The sequence below is a fragment of the Polyodon spathula genome, chromosome 10, assembly GCF_017654505.1.
Source record: "Polyodon spathula isolate WHYD16114869_AA chromosome 10, ASM1765450v1, whole genome shotgun sequence".
Classification (NCBI taxonomy): Eukaryota; Metazoa; Chordata; class Actinopteri; order Acipenseriformes; family Polyodontidae; genus Polyodon; species Polyodon spathula.
Window position 1 is genome coordinate 11,917,246 of NC_054543.1, and position 21,100 is coordinate 11,938,345.

General features: G+C 35.8%; 1 protein-coding gene across 1 annotated transcript in view; it reads right to left on the bottom strand.

Moving 5' to 3' along the window:
* LOC121321874 (paladin-like) overlaps positions 1-21,100 on the bottom strand; it is a 78,224-nt gene that overhangs the window by 46,895 nt on the left and 10,229 nt on the right. The window contains exons 2-18 of the mRNA XM_041261185.1: positions 14,691-14,888; positions 14,373-14,475; positions 13,640-13,819; positions 12,825-12,989; positions 12,066-12,226; positions 11,234-11,309; positions 10,035-10,186; positions 9,309-9,405; positions 8,402-8,506; positions 7,392-7,487; positions 6,962-7,096; positions 6,671-6,787; positions 6,012-6,191; positions 5,274-5,471; positions 4,440-4,580; positions 4,277-4,348; positions 746-886 (exon numbers count right to left, since the gene is read on the bottom strand). Of these exons, the coding sequence (XP_041117119.1) occupies positions 746-886; positions 4,277-4,348; positions 4,440-4,580; positions 5,274-5,471; positions 6,012-6,191; positions 6,671-6,787; positions 6,962-7,096; positions 7,392-7,487; positions 8,402-8,506; positions 9,309-9,405; positions 10,035-10,186; positions 11,234-11,309; positions 12,066-12,226; positions 12,825-12,989; positions 13,640-13,819; positions 14,373-14,475; positions 14,691-14,875 (2,304 nt within the window). The 5' untranslated portion in view covers positions 14,876-14,888. The remainder of the gene's footprint in view (positions 1-745; positions 887-4,276; positions 4,349-4,439; positions 4,581-5,273; positions 5,472-6,011; positions 6,192-6,670; positions 6,788-6,961; positions 7,097-7,391; positions 7,488-8,401; positions 8,507-9,308; positions 9,406-10,034; positions 10,187-11,233; positions 11,310-12,065; positions 12,227-12,824; positions 12,990-13,639; positions 13,820-14,372; positions 14,476-14,690; positions 14,889-21,100) is intronic.

The window sequence follows — 21,100 nt, forward strand, 5'->3', positions numbered from 1 at the left end:
ACTGATAATTTTGCAGTGGTCTCTTAATTTTTTCCAGAGCTGTGTGTGTATATATATATATATATATATATATATATATATATATATATATATATATATATATATATATATATATATATATATATATATATATATTATATAATTTATTTTTTATTTTTTTTTTTTATTGCAAAACTTGAATCAAGACCCATGGAATCCTGAGAAAAGTGCTTGCTGAAGCAATGTTAGTCTGCAGAAATTCAATATACATTACGATATACTGTATTGCAGAATCAATTAGGTTTTGAGCAGAATGGGTTCAGTAAATGCTGTATTTGATCAAACTGAAAGACTATTAAAATATATTTAAAAATGAAGTAGTCCCAGGATTAACATGCTTATTGTTTTTTTTTCTAGTTCTGAGGGGCCTCATTATAAAGAGATGTACCAGAACGTATTTTTTCTTCATTTCACACTGACCTCTGGTGGGCATTCTAAGGGATGCTCTTTGAGACAGATGTAACATTAAAATGAAAGACAAAATATAAAAAATAAAATATAGCATTTAAAAACATTTTAAAACTCTGAAAAAGACTTCTAGTCAAAACATTTGTCACTGGATTTATTATTTCTAAATTCAGCATCACTGAGTTTAAAAGATTATGTACGGGGTTAAAAACTCAATCATAAAACTAACATTTCTCAAAACATAAGGCTCCCAGAAGTCTTCTTTGGGATAAACAGCTGTGTACATGTGGTAACTTACCTGTCTGTAGGTGCAGATAATGATCTCTCTCAAGTGATAATGCATGGGGGTCATGGTCTCGCTCACAGCATCCAAGGCCGCGTCGACCTCCTTCTTCATTCTGTGCCCCTCGGGCAGGAGTCTAACTAACTGCATCACAACCTAACGAGAACAAACACATTCACCATGTGCACCACCTCAGTGTTACAAATATGATTTTTTTTATCTATAAAAAGTGGATTTGATTATATAGGGCATTCAAATAAAATTATAACGTAGTTAACTTAGTACAGCTGGTTCCATACCATGTGAATAGATCTGTGTGCACTGATCTCTCCAGTATGCAAGTTTGATGTGCTAAATGTCTTCTTGAAAAATAATTCAAAACCTCAGAACTGGTGAGGTAACAGACACCTCAGAGAGTAAGTAGCGAGGTTCTGAAAAACATAGCATTAAGTCATCCCGTGTTGCTACAACAGTTTAAATAACATACTTGTAGTTTTTCTTTTCATTGTGTAATTTTACTTGTTTCAATGCCTGCTCTAGAGCACTGATAGTGTAAGGATTATTGCCCACATTCTCACACAGCAATAACATGTCGTATGGAACAGAAAAGGTCAGAGCACTTTTTATGTTTTTTTTTTTGGGGGGGGGGGGGGGGGGGGGGGGTTCTCAAACACCAGTGCACTACAGCGGCCATTTGGAAAAGAGCTTTGAAACAGACTTTAAAATTATAAGTGTAAAAATGGAAAGAAAAATTACAGGTACCTTATTTAAACAGTTGTATCAACACTTCCAATGCCCAAAATGAAAGTTCAATAAATCCGCAAATTTAATTATAATACCCATGGAATGAAGGAGGCGTGTTAATCTTAGAACCACTGTGGTTTAGAATGGCCTGGCATTAAAAAAAAGAAATGATTGAGGAACAGCTAGTTACAGCCTTATATGTTGTATACTGCGCAATAGCTACAGCTACAAAGGAAGCAGTTACAAACTTGCAACTTGAGTTCTGCCCAGACTGTGACAAAATGCATCACTTCCCTTTCTCTCCTTGTCTTACACTTTCCTAAAATAGACGTGCAAAAAAGAAAACCTGCAGTTACCAGAAACAAGAGGATTTACAAAGTGAGAAGTGTCCCTGGCACATTTCCACCACGTCTACTAATTCAGGCCAGTTTTCCTAAGCTAAGATGTGTCCTTGATATCCGCTGACAGGGAGGCCTGTAACAGTAGCCTCGTTAGCACTAATGGATGTCAGCAAATAAAAATTACATCAGACTGAGATTGGATTACACACACTTTGCTCAAGGGGGGCCGTGTAGTCTGAAATGAAGCATCCACATGTTATCATTTAAGTTATGTGCCAAACTGCTACCAAGCGAAGGAAACTGTACCAGATTCAAATGCATTACACTGCAAGCTGCTTTAGCTGTCTGTCTGGAGACCAGAGTAATTGTCATGCACGTAACCTGCTCCTTGGAAAGGTCTTTAGGTTTCTAGTTATAAAACCCAGCTGTCCTCTACTACACTTCAATCCAATGCACGGTATTCATTATTAATGATTTAATGTTACTGTCAATACTAGTATAACTTGAATAAAATGACTGTCCTAGAGAGGAACGTTCACAGCCACAGTCGTAAACACCAAAGTAGGGATTTGTATCATGAAAGGTGTAGATCGCCACAACCTATCAAAGAAAGACTGACTGAATGGGCAGAAACAGACAGACAAGTTCCACTATACAAAGACTCCCAGATATACTTCTAGCAAAGAACTTCATAATCAAATTTTATCAATATGAATAAGAAGTTCTTTCGATACAAAAAAACAGACTTTTATTTTTAAATTGATAATTACAGCAGAAATTGATTTGTGTGAATTAATACTCTGTTAAGTTACAATACACCCATGAGGTACCAGCACAGTCGGAACTACGAATCTCCAGTTATAATCTTTATTTATAAAACAGAATGTTTGGATGCTGCACGCTGATTGGCTGTTGAGGATTTCTTACTGTGCAGTTCTGTAATACTGTAAAATGCATGCCGCTATTTTTGTCAAAGCCACAGTTCAATTAATAAATTATCAATAAACATCATATTCGTCACATTTGATCTTTTCGGAGACATGAGAGTGGACAAGTGGCTAGCATTACAAAAAAAAAAAAAAGACACAGATTTAAAAACTGTTTTCATCTCAGTGTTTTTTTTTTTTTTTTTTAATTATTATTATTCTGTATAAATATACCAAAATAAATAAAAATTGATATTGCAAATATTTTAAAAAAGAAAAAATAATAATATCATGTACAAACTTGTACAGGGCCACAAAAGAGGAAATTGAAGAAACTGAAAGTCCTGTGAAAAAATATACATTTTCCCAATAGCAGTAACAGCCTGCATCAGAGGCCTTGGTGGATGGATCTCATTGAAACAGTCTCCATGTGGAACAATGCAGAAAAGAGCGATGCTTTCTTTACATAGAATGAAAAGGGTATATAAAATCATAGGGACACTTGTGTTCTAACAACTAAGGTCATATCAACAAACTGCGGACGACCAGGGTCGCACGTCTTTTGTAAATCTGGCTCAGAAAGCTTACTGATACAGTAGTGTGGCAACAGCACTTCAGGCCATTGCTTTGGTGCTAATTAGTGCATTCTATTTAATGAGTTATGCTGCAAGTGATTTAACCAATCATTACACTGCTGTGTTTTCTGACCTAATACCTAACAGTGTGACATCATGGCACAGAATTCCATTTCAATGCATACACACATAATGGAAGGTCAAACAAAACCGACAAACAGAGAAAAACAAGATAGAAGATTTGTACAGGTGGTAAAAGCTATATCAAACTTATATTTTGTTAAGGATTTTTTTGTTGATCTTAAGTTTTCTGGATACCAACACCTGTTAAAAGGTTGACCTTGATATTATCAAGTTAGGACGGTACGAACCATCTTCAATTAGACACTAGAAATCTTCAGAAAATGTAACTGTTCTAGCTATTACTGCAAGACCACAACACAGTTTTTGTTTAAGCTAACAACTGTATTACTTCCATAAGAGATGTTCTGAGATGTTGATGTGAGATGTTCCTGTATACAGTCTATACCAAATGCACAAGAAATACCCATGCAGGAAGAATGTGGCCCTTGACAATGCTATACACGTTGGCGATATAAGGGAACTAGTCAGAACTAGTCAACTGTTTTTTCTCAACAGATTTAATTAAAAAAAAAACTAATTCCACAGGTTGTGGTCCAAAACATAAAAATTGTCATGTGACTGAGTCAGATATCTGCTATAAACTTAAGATAATGACTTGATTCATTAACCAAGCAATGGAAACACTGAAATAAAATGTAGAGGTTACCTGCTTTTATTTGCTGACTAAAAAATAATATAGTATATTATTTGATTTTCCAGGACAGTTAGAAGTCTGGAACCCCAGTGAAACAGATCACAGCCCTCCACACCTGCAATGTGTGTTGTACATCAAACAAACATGAATAAATAAAACAGCTCCATGCTGAAAGCAATTACCTCAAACTCTCCTTTTGTGTATTTGGCATAAGGAACACTCACTATCTCATCATCACTCATCTCAGGGAAACCCTGAAAGAAAAAGAGAAGACCTTTATTGTCTAGTCTACTACTGCAGTGCTGAAATCACCTCTCAAAAGAAATACCTTTATAAAGTACTCACATTAAAGTGCCACAGAGTGAGAGCGGCAATGACCATTGCTGTGGTGGTCCTCCCTTTGCCGTTGTGACAGTTGAATACAAAAGCAGCTCGAGCGTCCTCTGCTAGGGTCGCCTTCATGGCTTCCATCAGTCTGTCAAAGTCCTATTGAGGTCAAAAGAGGCACAGTAGAATGTTTTTATATAAAAAGTGTTATGTCTTATTTACAGTTGATTACCTGCAGCAGCAGAATTTTCTTTACTTCTATATTTAATTAGATTTATATTAGAAATGGGTGAATGAAGGATAGACCTTGAATTTAAAATCAGCAGCTCAGTGTTTAAGTCCAGGGCAGTGAGTTATTTTATGATATTGGACTTTTTTTGTTGTTGTTTTTTTTTTTAGTTAAATCAGGTTAAACAATTACTAATACATTCTACCTCTTTTTATTTAGAATGCCAAAAAACATATCATGGTCTGTATGTTTTTTTTGGTATTGGGATTGTAATAGTCCAAAGCATGACACTTTCGAGCACTATCTAAATTTTTACGAGGACGGGCAGTGGATTTTATTTTTTAATTGAATATCCTCATGCCAGGATTGAAACAGTAAACAATTCAAAATCCCCATTCTTGATACTAACATAAAAGGTTCTACTACACGATAAATAGAATGTGGGCTGCAGTGAGTTTCACCAAGCAGTTGTGCAGTTCCAGGGTCAGCACTGGCGACAATGCATCAAACAATGCAATTCAAGCCACTAGAGAAGGACTTTAGATCCTGTAGCCAGAGGATGTTGACTGGGACTCCCTGGTGAGCAGGGTTATCACAGCTTGTTAGTGTAAAGTGCTAGCTACCTGTTCCCTTGGAGCGCAGCAGTCTGCAACAGGGATGCGTCGGTATACGAGTCCCTGACAGGAGGTCTTCCGCTGGTTGAAGATCTCCAGCACTGTTAAGCAGGTCTTAAACATTTTCATCTGCTTTTCCTGCTCCAAATTCACTTCCAGCCATTTCTGGGATTTTAAGATTTCCTCTTTGGCAGCAGTTTCTAGTTTCTAAAAAAAAAAAAAAAAAAAAAAAAGACATATTCAGATTAAAACAAAAATAATAAAAAAATTCTGACACTATGAAAAAAATGACGTGCAATATCAAAAACTGAAAAAGGCACCTTGGCTGAGTGTACTGGTTAAACATTATAAGGAACTGCAGGGAAGGCAACATCTGCTGTTCTGAAGGACAGGCTCAAATAGCAGAGCAGACAGGCACATCTAAATACTATTCAACTCATTCAGTCCGCTGGAAAAAGTTCATTACACTACCCACACTAGGGAGGAGGGCAGCATGTCAAAGCTTAAGGTGTTATGTTGTGGTTGGAGTGACACATAAAGGAGGAGTAGGTCTAGACTGTAACTGCTCCCATTGCCATTCTTAACAGTTAAACACACATACATTAAAAAGCATTATCTACAGTATTTCAAATGCCCCTGGAACAGTTTTGCAAATGGTATGGTACATCCCAAGATTCTATTAAAAAGGAAATTATTTATTTATTTAAATAAAAAAAATGTTAAATCAAATGAGATGTTTTCTGTTACCTCAAGATGGTCTGGTGATGAGGCTGGCCAGGTGATCTGCTGTTCCAAACAGCCTGGTTCCCGGGGGGTGTACATCTGCCCATTGCATTCCAACACCACCTCCTCCTGCAGATTCACCCACAAGATGTGCGAGTGCTTCCTCTTCTCATCTGTCAAGTAGCCCACGACAAAGCCAGTCGCCTACATGGAACACATTCAGTTCATTTAAGTTAGCCTGGAAAGCTGAAAGCAGATTAAAACTAAAGAAATGTATACCCGTTATCCTCACTACCTAAAATGATAAATAATAAAATGATAAATGTTAAAACCACACGATTTACATTTTCTTCATTCACAAACAATTCAACATGTCATGAGAATGCACTATTTACAGTAAACAGTGTGAACAGGGTGCTAGTCTGATAGACTTTTTCAGACAAGTGCTGACTCCTAGTGGACATTTGGAGTTAATTTGGCCAGTTTACAATCTCTGTTGAACCAATTGAAGAGAAGCTGTTTGATTTGTCCAGGGTTCTACCCAAGTGTAATTTAGTACCTGAACAACTGTAATTGTAAAGTCAAATTTGACATGAAGTGTATACACCGAGTAATAACAAAAGCATTAGGTTAAAAGGAGCATATGTAAAAATATTAACAAACATGACAGTTTGATGACCTACCTCAGAAGTGGGCTGTGCCATGCCATAGACTGACATTTTGGGGACTCTTCTAAAATTGGCTACCTTCATCTCTTTGACTGTACTAAGAACATCTGGAGCCAAGTATTCATCAGACACCTAGAGATTACAAAAATATTTGGGCATTTTGACTTATGTACATTAAAAACTGGTCAGCATGGACCCAAGTTAAAAAGAACTCTGAAACTGTGAAGAAACACAAAACCTTTACATAAATCCTGTTGATACTAGGTCACAGTTAAACCTCATAGAACAGAATCAAAAACAACTCACCAGCACCCTTGTTCCCTTGGTTACCAGATCCACTGGCACAGATAACTCTGATAAATTCATGCTAGCAAGCAGCCTGTAAACCCAAGGGTGATTGCACATCCATTTACTGAAGTTTAGTGCAAAAGCCAGAGGATACTGCAAGACAATGGACAGGAGTCATGTCAGAGCCAGTGAAAGAGGATTGACATGCTTAATATTTATGCAATAAGGGCATTATTTGAAGAATGTACAGAAATACATATTGTAAAATAAGAAACATATATCCGGCCATCAACTGTCCCACCTGTATTTACTCAGTAGCCTGACAAATATTGTAACCGATTCCATGTAAATTAAAAGGCTAAATTCCCAGCAGTTCCCCTTTCCCCTGATAACGGTCCACAGAACAACTACATTAAAAGCAAGTTCTGAAATGACAGGAGAAATATACCTGTTCATGAAGGTAGTAATTGAAAGCAATAAGGTAAAAATAGCGCTCCAGGCTCTGCAGCGTTCTCTGGAGAAAATAATCTTTGGTGCTACTTCCCTGTGACAACAAAAAAAAAAAAAAGAGAGAAGTTAGTGTCAAAAATATTTCTGCAAATATTCTTAGTGAATGAACATTTCTATTAACCCTTGTGTTTCAGTGGGAAATAAGAGGGCACCATGAAACATCCAATGTTTAAATCATTGAACAACAAAGTTTATTTTAAGTGCAATAAGTTAAGAACAGTGTCGTGTCTCTCTACACTAGTAAAAATGATGATATTTTAAGAATACCTTTTTTTTTTTTTTAAACAGAAGGCAACCATACATTCCCTTAAAACACTTTTAAAATAAAATCGGAGTCATGTTTCAGGGACCATAAAATTCGTGTGAAAAAGTAAGGGTCGCGTAAGGTTTGTTAGTGCCGACGTCTGACATATAACGTTTCTTCCCTATTGAACTAATCACGAATTATAAAGAAAGGTCGTCTGACAGTGGGTGTCACACACATCGCGAAAGGATATAAGTAAGTTTGTACAAATTCCTGAATATATATATATAATTATATATATATAATATATATATATATATACTATATATGATATATATATAATATATAGATTATATATATATATCTATAAGATATGTCAATGCTACAGTTACGAGAAAGTGACCGAGACTGTACTGTGTGTGTGTGTGTGTGTGTGTGTACAGTCTTTCATATATATGTACAAATAAATGTTTTAAGTAGATACTGAATGCGACATTACTTATTACAGAATCAATGTAAAATATCCCTTTGGCAGTTTTGTTTAGTACAATTCACTAATCCATGACAGAAAAAAAGGTTTTTAAGGTCTATTAATAATCTCAGTCAGTCAGTTATCCCAGTATACATTAATAAGGTTAATTTAAAACGAACATTCCTCCTTGTTTAGATTCCAGTAACAGGGAATCACTAGAGCTGAAGCTCACCTGGACCCGGTAATCCTCCCCAATCCCCTCAAGCTTCTTCTTGTTCTCATAGATTGCTTCTTTAATGTCATGCATTTCTGAGCAGAGCGCTATAGCACTGTCCACCTAAAATAAAACAAGATATCAATCTGAACCTAGCATTAACTACACTAGCCTTCATTTATCTTCTGATCAATCTGTATGGTGTACCTGTAAATAGCCAGTGACTCTGGTAAAGGAACCTGTGTGACTTCTATAAGAAATGGTAAAAAAACTGTGAAACACAGCACAAAAAAAAAAAAAAAAAAAAAAAAACACAATACATTTAATATCTTGGGGAAAAAATGAAATATTGAAGATATTAGACAATATATTTTTCACTGTATTGTTTAACTAAAATGTACTTCCTTTCATAAAATTAATTATACTCTGGTATGACTGTAAAATGAATTGTTGCCATCCTTATATGTATTTGTTGAGTTTCCCTGACATTGATGTAAACCAGCAGGAGCACAGTCAAGCATTCTCCACTCCACCCTTTTAGCCACTAGAGGGGGGTAGCTAATCAGACAGTACTCCTCTTGGAGTTGGGGAAAGTGTTTCTGTCAGCAATGAATATGCATAGCTACAACAATACAACTGACTAATGTTTATATACACGACACAGTTCAATCATTTTCATGATGGTGCTCATTCATAACTGCAAATATTTGCTTTAACTGGGACTTCTGAGTGTTTCATGGTAAAAGGAATTTAAATGAATGCAGCCTATTGAAAAACAATATCAGAAACAGAACTTATTTTACAATAACATAAGAGGGAATTTTGACATGCAAGGAAAGAAACAGTATCTGCTGTAGGAAACTGTTTAAAATGTATTAACATACACTCCCAAAATCTTTAATAACAACCCTTAAGGGACTCTTACCTCTTCAACAATTTGCTGACCTTTTGGAACTAAATTGATAAAACTCTGGATAATCTGGAAATGTGCCTTTGGCATTGTGCTGACATTCTCAGCAAGTCTGTGAAAAAGCAATGACACCATTTCTTAATATTACTGCTGAACTTTCAGAATACAAATGGAAATTAGAGCTAACTTTCAGTCTGCAATTGATCCGAACTTAAATATATATTATTAACAAATTCAAATACATATAAAAAGAAGATTATAGTAATGTGATATGGTATGTAATTTCCAATTCTAGGTAATCTATATAAATAGACTATTGCAAATAATCTGTTACATTTGTATGTATAATCCTAGCTAACTGTGTTTAAGGAAAATGAAAAAGTCAATTGCTCTAGTTTTTTGTCGACTGTAAATATCCATACTCATATTTCAATCACTTTGGCTGTTGCCAGGCAACCGCACATATTGTTGACTTTTTACAAGCTATATATTACAACTCCAACATAATCTGCGCTGGCAGCATGACGCCTGATTTATGAAACTTTTTGTTACATTATTTTAAAAAGTATACACAATTAATAGCAAGTGTCTACATTTGTACTTGAACGGAATCAGGCCACCATGTAATTAATGTATACAAATTACCATGCTATCAGACAATCCAACTCCCTAAAACATAAAGATATCCTAGAATATGGAGGCATCGGTTCTTTGCTGTATGTACTATTCTTTGCAGCTTACTTTTGCTCCTCTGGAGCTCCTTTCTGGTGATACATCACAAGGGTACCAAGAATCATGCCTAGGTTTGTCCTGCCCACTCCGACTTGGCAGCTAAAGACGAGGGCAGGAAGAGGTTTTGATGCGTCTCGAGAAAGCAGCAAATTTGGGCTCTCCTTATTAAAAAAAATAAAATAAAAAAATAGAATAAAAAAAAAGGTGTTTAACTGTATGTTTTACAATAATTTGCAGTTCAATTAACTGTTGTTATTATTAGAAACTAGGAAAATGCCAATGTTTTGGCAGTATGGAATTTTCATTTGTAGACCATTTTCTTTTAGTTGACTATCAGCACTGTTTATGAGTAGTTCACACCAAAAACGTTTTAAATTTAGACCAATTTGCCCTTTCTGTAAAATAAGCCATACACCCAAATAACTAATACCTATCTACCAGCCAAGGAAATGTACAATGTATAACATGGCAAATCAGCTATGTTTAAATGACACTACTTGGATGAGGCAGTACAGGGTTTAAAAGAGCTCTTGTTTACTTCGTATAAAAATGGTTAGACGTTAAAAAGACAAAGAGCTTTACTGTCCAACACCCTCGGTCCACAAAAGGCAAATGAGACAGACGGCAAGTAACACAAAGAGCGATGGAAACCACACTTTGGCATCAGGACAACTCAGCCCTGAAATCCAGCTGCAAAGTGATAAAGGGAATCTTTTTATTTAAAACTAAATAAATAAATACCAAGGATTTTGTTTAAAACAAAATATAATATGTCTGGAAAAACTACTGTAAATTCACAGAACATATTAAGAAATGAACACCCTGTGGTTGTACTGCCACCCAATTCCAGAGATTACCTCATTAAAAGAGTCCATCTACCACACCACTGGTAATGCCACCTTTATGGTCATACCACTACTCGGACCAACCTATTGACAATTAATTTTTTTAAAGTATAACGTCTAAAAGTTTTGACTGATTTTAAAAACAACAAATTACTACAGCTGGTATTATTTTAAGTCAGTTTAAGTTAATTTTTTTTTTATTTCTCATACCTTTTTTCCCCAGCTTCGGTCAACACAAAAGCGTAAATTTAAGTGGTCAACAAATTCGGACACAAGAAGGTTAAAGGCTGGCAACCAATTACCACCTACATTCAAATAAATATTGGTAACATAATTGCAAACTGTGTTAGTTCTCATGCTTACCCTGAGTATATTAACAAAGGAATCAAACTGCCCCTCCAACGGTGCGCCTTCCATAGGCAGTGGTAATCGATGATACCTGGAAAACACATTGCACTGAAACACAATTCCGTCATCTTTCATGGAACAATGTGAGACTGCAGTGTTTTAAGCAGCAAAGCTAAACACTGTGTGCATGTATGCTGTGGTAACATCTTGGGTGTTTTGCTGTACAAGGCCCAAACACCAAGGCCCAATTCTATTACCACTCCAAAGCTCTGGACTAGTTAAAAAATATTGTGACCTGCAGGTTAGAATTTTACATAAAACTACCAGTATTTATTATACAAAAATAAGAAGATCAAATTGAATGAAGGCAAGGCTGGTGTATACACTTAGTACTAGAAAATGCATCTGAGCTTTTAAAACCAACCTTTGAGTCGTCATAACTGTGACAAAATATTAAACAGGTCTGTAGTGCACTATATCTGTTGTTTGTTTTAAAAAAGGAAAGTCATCTACTTTCCGGTCATCTATTCATCTGCTGTTTTAAGGGTCCTCACAATGTAAATATTGGCCTCTGAAACCTTAATTCCAGTGTGTTTGGTGTGTTCCTTTCGATTTAGAAACATTCCTTTCAACTGCCAGTTATCGGACTAGTAGGAGTGGAGATAAGTAAAGGGTTCCCAAATATTGCATTGGGAGTCCCAAAGTACAAAAGATACATTTCCATAAAGACAAACAAAAACTCTGGCTTTGAGCTAACAGCTGAAGTGGCTATAGATAATTTAAAGCACTCACTGTCACTATAAAGTGTAAAGACAAACACATACAGCAATACACAGATGTGAGTTACCTATATGAAGGCATTGTAAAGACAGGTCTCTTGTAAACCTCTTCAGTGACATGAATGTCCTCTTCACAGCTGATGGTGATGTGCTGAGGTTCATTCTTGAAGTGTTCAATGTCATTGTAGATATAGTACACATTTTCATTCAGCTGAGCAAAGTCACAAAGCTGCAAATGAAAGCAAAAACAGCACGTATAAAGTTTTGTTAATAAAAGGCACTGGCGTTTACAACCGTTATTGCTAACCCTAAACTCAATAAAGATTCTCTATTTCTCACCTAGAAAATTAAATTGATTCTAACAGCAAACTATCTAAATAAAAACAAATGTTATGAAAATCTAACAGTGCATGCAAGTCTGTTAATGTATTTCGGTCTAAAAAATATAAAAAAACACAGGGGTTCTTTAGATCGGCTGCTGTTTAGACCAACTGAATACACCCCAATTATTTGTATGTGTTTTTTGCAGAACATCTCACTAATCTGATCAATGACAAAGCTCTTCTTTTTCATTAACAAACTTGAATCAAAGTGGTGAAACATATGTCTAAAACTGTGATGCACATAATGGTGGTGCCAGTGTCCATAAACTTAGCTATTCTCCAACATTTTTTCCTTAATAGGAAAATCAGAAAACAAGAATGAAATATCTTTATAATGATGTATTTTTCCATTGCAAAGCAGAAAAGCAAAGGGAAATAAAAGATTCGTTTCTAATGAAGTTCAAAAACCCAAGAATTTTGTTTCATAGAACATCGCAAACACACCTCCTTTCTGATTGTCAACTCCAAGTTTTCCACTTTAACATCTTTTCCCAAACCATGGAGGTTTTCGTGGAGGTTTTCTTTTCTCCTTGGTGTGTACGGTACAAAATCATTTTCCAAATGTAAAAACACAACAGGTTCCTCGCGCACACAGAAGAAGATCACTTCCTGATATTAAAACAATAAATAAATAAATAAATAAATAAATTAGAGGCATAAAAGGTAAAAACAATGTAAACATTTTTATAAAACAAATGATATGTCAATTGTGGCAGACTAGGGGAGGAAGAGATAAAAACGTAGTCCAAGAGGGGCTACGGACTACAACCCCCAGAACACCACGGGAGGGAGCCAGGATGAGATACCTGGCTGTAATAATTAATGAGTGTCACCTGCCTGTGATTAAGTAGGCAGGTATAAAGAAAGTTCACAAATGTTTTTTCAGGGCAGTCTCCAAGTCGGTATGAAGAGAAAGGCTGTCATTTGTGAAGAAACCTGTGTGGTTTTCTAAAAGGTAGTGGGTAAACCTTTTTGTTTGCGTATGTGTAAAATAGTTTTGTTTATTCGGTAAACAGCTTAGCCGTCCAATGTGCTAGTCAGCACTGAAAGAACAAAAGCGTAGTTGGTACTCCATGTGTGAGTTAGGTTTTTCTTTTGTTTTGTTTTTCATTTTTATTTTCATTAATTAATAGAAACGGCACAAAAGTGCTTTAACTTAAATTTCTGTGTCTGCTTCAAAAGGACTATTGAACCTTGAAAATCAGTGAAATCTTTCACACAAAATAAAGACAGATCATTAGTCAAAAGAGATTACAGACCTCATAACCATGTGTCTGCAGTCTCTGAAGGACTTGCTTGAAGCCATTAAGACTGGGCTGCCCCATTCCAAATAAAGGATAGCTTCCTTGGGCCTGCCTGAAGTTTGGTGCACCACTGCTGCCTATAGAGTTTAAGACATCTGCTTTACTGTACACGTCCTGCACCATAAAATATTTACCCTAAGAGAGAAAAAATAAAAGTCTTGTTAGGTGTTATCTTAACTACAAAACTGTTAAAAAAAAAAAAAAAAAGAAATGCTAATTTTAGATATGTGCTATTGTATTAATTGCTCAATATATGCTATTCGTCTCAACAGGTAACATTAAAAACAGCCGGACAGTTTTTCTAAAGGGACACTCAACCCCTTTTGAGATACAAACCTTGAATTGTTCTGGTATAGAGTCAACAGTACTGAAGCATTGTAAAAATAGCCAAACAACATTATAGATAGGCTTCTCTTTTTCTGTGCTTGTGCATCCCCTTTTTGAGGTGTTTAGTCAATGTCTTTTTACATATGACTAAAAATGTGTCAAGCAGGGCTTTCATCTGTTCAGAAAGGTGAAGTGACCATTTGTTGTTTGTCTCAGGGGTGTTTAATAGATGTTTAAAAATCGGCTAAAATCTAAAATCACTCATTTTAAGACAACTAATTATAACTAGTTTTATTTCTCCAAAGATTAATAAAAAGTAAAGAAATAATACCAGTAAAAACCCTGAACCAAATGTTCTTACCTGTACGAGGTAATGTTCAGGCATGGTGTCTGAAATTCGTCCAACAGTATAATTTGCTTTAAGGAGATCATCGTGAATCTGAAACTCTTCTCTACAGTTATACCTAAAATTAAACACAAGTAGAGAAGATTCGTAACTTTACTATACCACAACAATCAAGGTCACATCTACAGAACTTGAGCATCTCATGGGAGACATGAAAAAGCAGCAAGTAAGCCAAACCAATGCTATACCAATGCTCAGGTTCTATAGATGTGCTGCACTGCAGGTATGAGGTATCAATTAAATATTTACCAGCAACTTTAAAGAAATACTTACGTAATGACTACCGGTGCCACCTTATTGGTAATAATGGACTTGGCCTTGTTGTTTTGAATGTTGACTGTTTGAAAGGAGTTAATGCTCACTGACCGCCTGTTGTCTGCCATCCCGTTGCCATGGACACTGTCAAATGGATGTGCTACGGAGACTGTCTGCTGTGCTGTACTGGCAGTTGTACCCATAATCTACAAACAGCTGTGAAAAACATGATTGCATTAATGGAAATTATAACTCACAGAACTAGCAGTTGTCCTCAAAAGCTAAATCCAGTCCAAAATGTAAAATATTAACATCCAAAGTGACCTCTGGCGGCATTGCTACTTGGAGATCTCGACAATATCATTGTTTAGTAATTCCTCATTTCCAATAGCAATGAATCTGTAGTTTGCAACAGCATGAATGATTATTTTTTAATGAATAAAAATGAAGTTTGAACACAACTCTAACCTCATGTAAGGAAGCCAAACACAGTGAACTATATACCAACATTCAGACTATTATATCTACATACAGTACAATATGTTTACTCTCTCTCTATTAGTACAAATATTTCCACAAGTTGACTGGATTCATGCCAGTATGAATGAGAGAGAGAAGTAAACCTTTCCAAATTTACAATTCAAATTAGCTTATGAACTGCCTACTGTGAGGGAGCAGAACAGGTCCACGCTCTTCTCTACATCTATGCTGCTTGTTTTTGGCCACATTTCAAGGCCAGGGGATATTTTGCATAATTTCCCCCAAATCACCAATTTTTCTTCCTGCAGTTTTCCTCTACCTTTTTAAATAATATGCCACTGTCTGGAGCTATGCGAGGGGAGCCTTGAAGTGAATGCAAACCTCCAACCTCCCTGCCCAGCTCAACTGACGTCTTTGAGTTCCCTCTCTGAATGGAAACTCACTACACTGCTGCTCAAACATGATTCTTCAGCACAGGCCAAGAGCAATAACATACATCTGGCAGCCAAATGGCTGGAATGCTGATTAAAGATTTTGAGAGAGACACTTTGAATAAAGACACCAATGTCAGTTCTGGGATGCTCCTCAAGGTAGCCCAAGACTAGTAGTAGTACTATAAGGAAGTTACTGATTGATGCAGTCACCATTGTTTTCATTTAAACTTCAATGTTTCTTTATATGCATAGAATAAAGGAAATGTCTTAATTTAACAGTAACAAATAAACAGTAAATACTGTCTAGTTAGCAAGAAAAAACAATATACCAGTCACTTAGCCCTCCAAAAAAGCTGAACTAAAGGTTACCCTTACAAAGTGAATGGTGTATTACCAACTGCTGGGCTTAAAGCCAATATAATTCTATAGAAACTCCAAGCACTCTCATCAAATCTTTTTGATACAAAAGTTGTTCATAGATTCTGTAAGATCCAGGCCCAGGAGTAGATTGATGAACCCTAAGAATGGCTCAAGTACACTACAATTCCTGCCCAGTTGCTGCTAAACATGCAACAATATAGTTAAACCTGTAATAGCTTTTGAAGTGAACTTTTGTTCTTTCTTTCTGGGCAATCAACCACTGTTATTAATTAATATTATATGGAGACACTGATTAATACTAAAATAAGGAGTTGGTAAGCATTGTTTTTTGGGCTGCTAATGAAGTCGACTCTTTGGTTACCTAGCAATGATATTTAGACAACAACATACAATTTCAAAATACGAGACCCTTATTTATAGTTAAGGAAAGTCTTTACAACACATTTTTAACAATACTACATAAAGCAATATCAATGTTATTCTAATACCCCCTCACAGTAACCATAAGTATCTCTGACAGTATGCCAAGTATGTATGAATAACATTGTTTGGATTTTTTCCCCTGGGTTAGTAATAAACTACTGTGTGGTCCAGTGGTTAAAGAAACAGGCTTATAGCTAAAAGGTCCCTGGTTCAAATCCCAGCTCCGTCAAATCCCATCCCAGCAAGTCACTTAACATCCTTGTGCTCTGTCTTTCGGGTGAGACATTGCTGTAAGTAACTCTGTAGCTGATGCGTAGTTCACACACCTTAGTCTCGTATCTTGTAAAGCGCTTTGTGATGGTGGTCCACTATGAAAGGCGCTAAATAAAAATTATTATTACTGTAGTCATGAAAACTAAATGTTTCATTATTATACTGAAAATAATGTGGTTGGGAAATAGTCTGTGAATTTGATAAGCAGATGATAGATTTTACCCTTAGTCTAAGCAAGTTTTAAGCAGGGATGTTTATCCTGCACCTACTCAGTTAAAAAAAAATATATACCGCTGGATCACAATCACACTGGAAACAGCAAAACTACTGCAATGATACCAAGACCTGCGCACACTATGCCTGTCTGAGTTTAAATTCTAGGTTTTCATTTATCTATCAAACAAGCTTTAAGCTTTTTAGCTTTTAAAGCTTTTCTAGTGTTTTTTTAAATTTTAAAAACAGGTCAAATTGATTGCAGAAAGACTGGCATTGCATCTGCTACCAACTTTGTATACTGTCATATATTGTCACAGTGATGTAGGCCCTGGTATGATTGGCTGTAGGTGAGGGCATGGAACATATCCTGCTTAACAAATGCAACTTCACCTGGAAGCTTCTTGTATTGTGACTTTGTGAATCAATGAGGGCACCTAATCAGAGGGCTGGATTTCACTCTAAAGTTCTAATTTAACAGGTTTAAATGTTTACGACAAATGTATATTTGGTTTAATAAATTTAAGCCTTGCTAAAAGAGGAATCTACTATGCAAAACTGCACTGGAAATTGTTCCCTTCTGTTACTTAATGATTTCAGGACAATAAGTCCTGACAAAGATGTGCTTCTGCGAGGACGGAAAAGATCACGTTACATTCACCGTTTGTATCAAAATTTAGCAGCTTCCTCAAATCTAATAAATGAGGTACTTCATTGTCAGAAAATACTGTAGTTCCAAAAAACGGAAATAATTCTACCATTAAGTCCTGACAAGAAAATAAAACCCCCAAAAAATACCTACTTAACCTTCCTTCTGTACCTTAATGTTTGGACACCATGACCCACATACTATGACTGGATCATTAAACAGAGATGTTTTGAACCTGCCAGTGAAATGGAGATTCAGTCACGCATAGAAATACCAGGCTTTTGTGTTTCTTTACTTTCACAGAGCAGTGGCAAAACAAAGACAGCATTCTACTTGTGTTCACTGGGCTGCAGCAGTGTTTATTCTACAGTACATTCTGCAGAAAACAGATTCTATTTTATGACCTCATGGAAGACAGTTTAAAATGAAAAGATTTTCCTTTCAAATAATAGGGTGAACATGAATGGCAATGTATCCTTAACAATGCTTTACCAGGCAGCATAGATCTTTCACACTCAGCAAAATGCATGATTTCAAATTTGACCCAATTTCAAAATATGTTTTTTCAGCATAGGTAAATGCTATTAGAAACTGAGCTATGGCCTATTCTAATTACATGCCAAATCGAAACATTATGAATGATTTTATCTGTAATTTAATACATATACATATGTATACATATACTGTCAGTTTATATATATATATATATATATATATATATATATATATATATATATATATATATATATATATATATATATATATATAGTACGAAGAATCTCAATTTAACTGTTTTAATTCTGCTGTAAGTACATTACAAGATTTCACTGCTGTATTAGATTAAATTGACAAAATTCCAGACATTTATTCCAAGACTTTTTTCACGCTGGGAATAAATTGGTATACATACTGTACCAGTGGTTCGAACACTGCAGATCCCAGGATAAACAATCACCTCCACCAAACGACAGGCTATTTTATAGTATCCTGGAAGTAAACACAGATTAAACAACATCTTGTGTAATAACACATGCTTATGTGTTTCAGGGTGAATTTTAAGTTGCGCTGGGACAAACACAGGATTTTCATGTTCAAATATTCGCTCATAATTTAAATATTCATTCATTTTTCAAAAAAGTAATAAAAGCCATTCTATTGCTCTGAACGCAGACAGAGACAGCATAGCAGCAGGGGCAGGGGTGTGTGGCCCCTGTGTGTGGATTTATTTTACAGCAATAAGCATTTTACGTTAAAATAGAAAAATATCCCAGGAGTAAAGAATACGTTGTGTAGGATTTACTTTACCCCAGTGAATTAACTACAAAACAAAGGATACCAAATTGCAGTTCAAGTTAAACGTTGGTGGGAGCTCCTATGACAGGTTTCCAGGAGGTTGCTGTGTCAGAGGTCACTATTCAGTATTGAAGCTCTCTAAATCTTTTCTGGATCCTGTTCCTTCTTCGTTGACTTTGTTCAAGTATGTCTACAATTGGGTCAGTTATTACTACTGTTATTACCTCCTCTCTGAAGACGGGGGTGGATCCTGCACTTTTAAAACAAGCAGTACTTAAACCATTACTCAGAAGCCCACTCTTGATCCTAGTCAGCTGAGCAATTACAGGCCCATTTCTAATTGCCTTTTCTGCTCAACTAATGGCTGCTGATTGTGGATGTTGTTCCATTCTAGTTTGACTTGATCTTAGTGCAACATTTGACACAGTTAACCACAATATTAACTTGGAAGGTAGGAGGAGACTGTTGGAATTTAAGGCATTGCTCTCCATTGGTTTAGATCATATTTGTCCAATAAATGTCAATCAGTTTCTCTTGGTACTTTCACATCTGATTCTGAATGAATTATTTCTGGTGTCCCACAGGGCTCTGTGTTGGGCTCTTTAATGTTTAATATTTACATGCTGCCTTTAGATCAGGTTTTCAAACGTTTTGGTGTAAATTTTCATTTTTATGCTAATGACACCCAAGTTTATTTTTCTTTTAAAACTAATTCTGACATAGCAGTTTCTCTTCTGTCAGACTGTATTGCTCATATAAAAAGTTGGATGCATGATCATTTCCTTCAGGTTAAATTCTGACAAATCTGAGATTTTGCTACTGGGATCTGTGAATCATTTGCACAGAGTTACTTTCTCCTCACTGTAATTAGACGGTTCTGATATTAAAGTCAGTTTTAGTATTAGAAACCTGGGTGTTATTATGGATTCCTCCTTAACCTTTGAACCTCACGTATGCATTGTTGTTAGGACAGCCTTTTTTCACCTCCACAATATTGCCCGTTTACGTTCTTTTCTATCATCAGTAGGTGCAGAAAGGTTAGTTCATGCACTCATCAGCTCGAGATTGGATTACTGCAAAGCTTTGTTCCGTGGCCTTCCTAATAATACTCTTAGAAGGCTCCAATATGTCTAGAATGCTGCTGCTCGTATCCTGACAAGATCAAAAGCTTGTGATCATATTTCACCTGTACTATGTCAATTCCATTGGTTGCCTTTAGAATTGATTTTAAAATTGCAATGCTACCCTATAAAGCTCTAACTGGCATTGCTCTTTTATATATTGCTGACCTACTTCCTATGTCCCTGCTTGCAATCTAAGTTCCTCTGAGGCTGGTCTGTTGTTTGTCCCCAACTCCAGGCTGCGCACCCAGGGCGACTGGGCTTTTTTCTGTTTATGCACCCAGACTTCGAAACTCCTTGCCAAATTTTATTAAAAGTTCAGAGTCTCTGGAGTTTTTTAAAACTTCTTTAAAAGACTTATTATTTTAAATTGACCTTTAATTGGCTTTTAACTGTACTTAATTGTATTTTTTCTTTGTTTGTTTAAATCTTGTAAAGTGCCTTGCAATACTTGCTATGAAAGGCGCTCTATAAATAAAATGGTGTTGTTTATTCACAAAATAAATAGTACATAACATTGACAACGCAATTTATTTATTTATTTTTTCATTCCTTTTCATTGCCGTTTCTTCACAGTAAACAGTGGCCATTGACACATTTTCACAAAGTAATAACGTGAGGTTTACTTGTACCTTTTTGTAGCTGAACAAGCAAATGAAAAATTAAATTTATCTTTAAACTCCAAATAAAACAAAACGTGGAAATGGTGTTGTAAAGTGAAGGGGGGAAAAACTCACCATTTTGGTTCTTGTTTATTACATTCCACATAACAGAAGGTCGCAACCAAAAATATAATATATACAATCTATATAAAAATCACGACACAACATTTTCAGGAAGTGGGGTTCTGTTTAAGCGAGGGATTTCAGAATGACATGCTTGCCTTTTTTTCTGCCCTATGAGATTCTGACTCGCTCTAAAAAACAGCACAACGCATTTTTGTCCCAGATGGCTTTCCATAGAGATCACTATGCACGTGCATAATCTGCTTTGTTTACTTTTTGCTGTCTAAAACTTTTAAATAGAGGCTGGAGCTGCTGTGTTGATCCTCTGTTTATGTTTATTTGCCATTTTATGAAACTGTAATTAAACTGTAAATTATGGCGAGACGGTATATAAGTGCAAGGTATTTTTGTAATTTGTAGCAAATACAAGCAACTG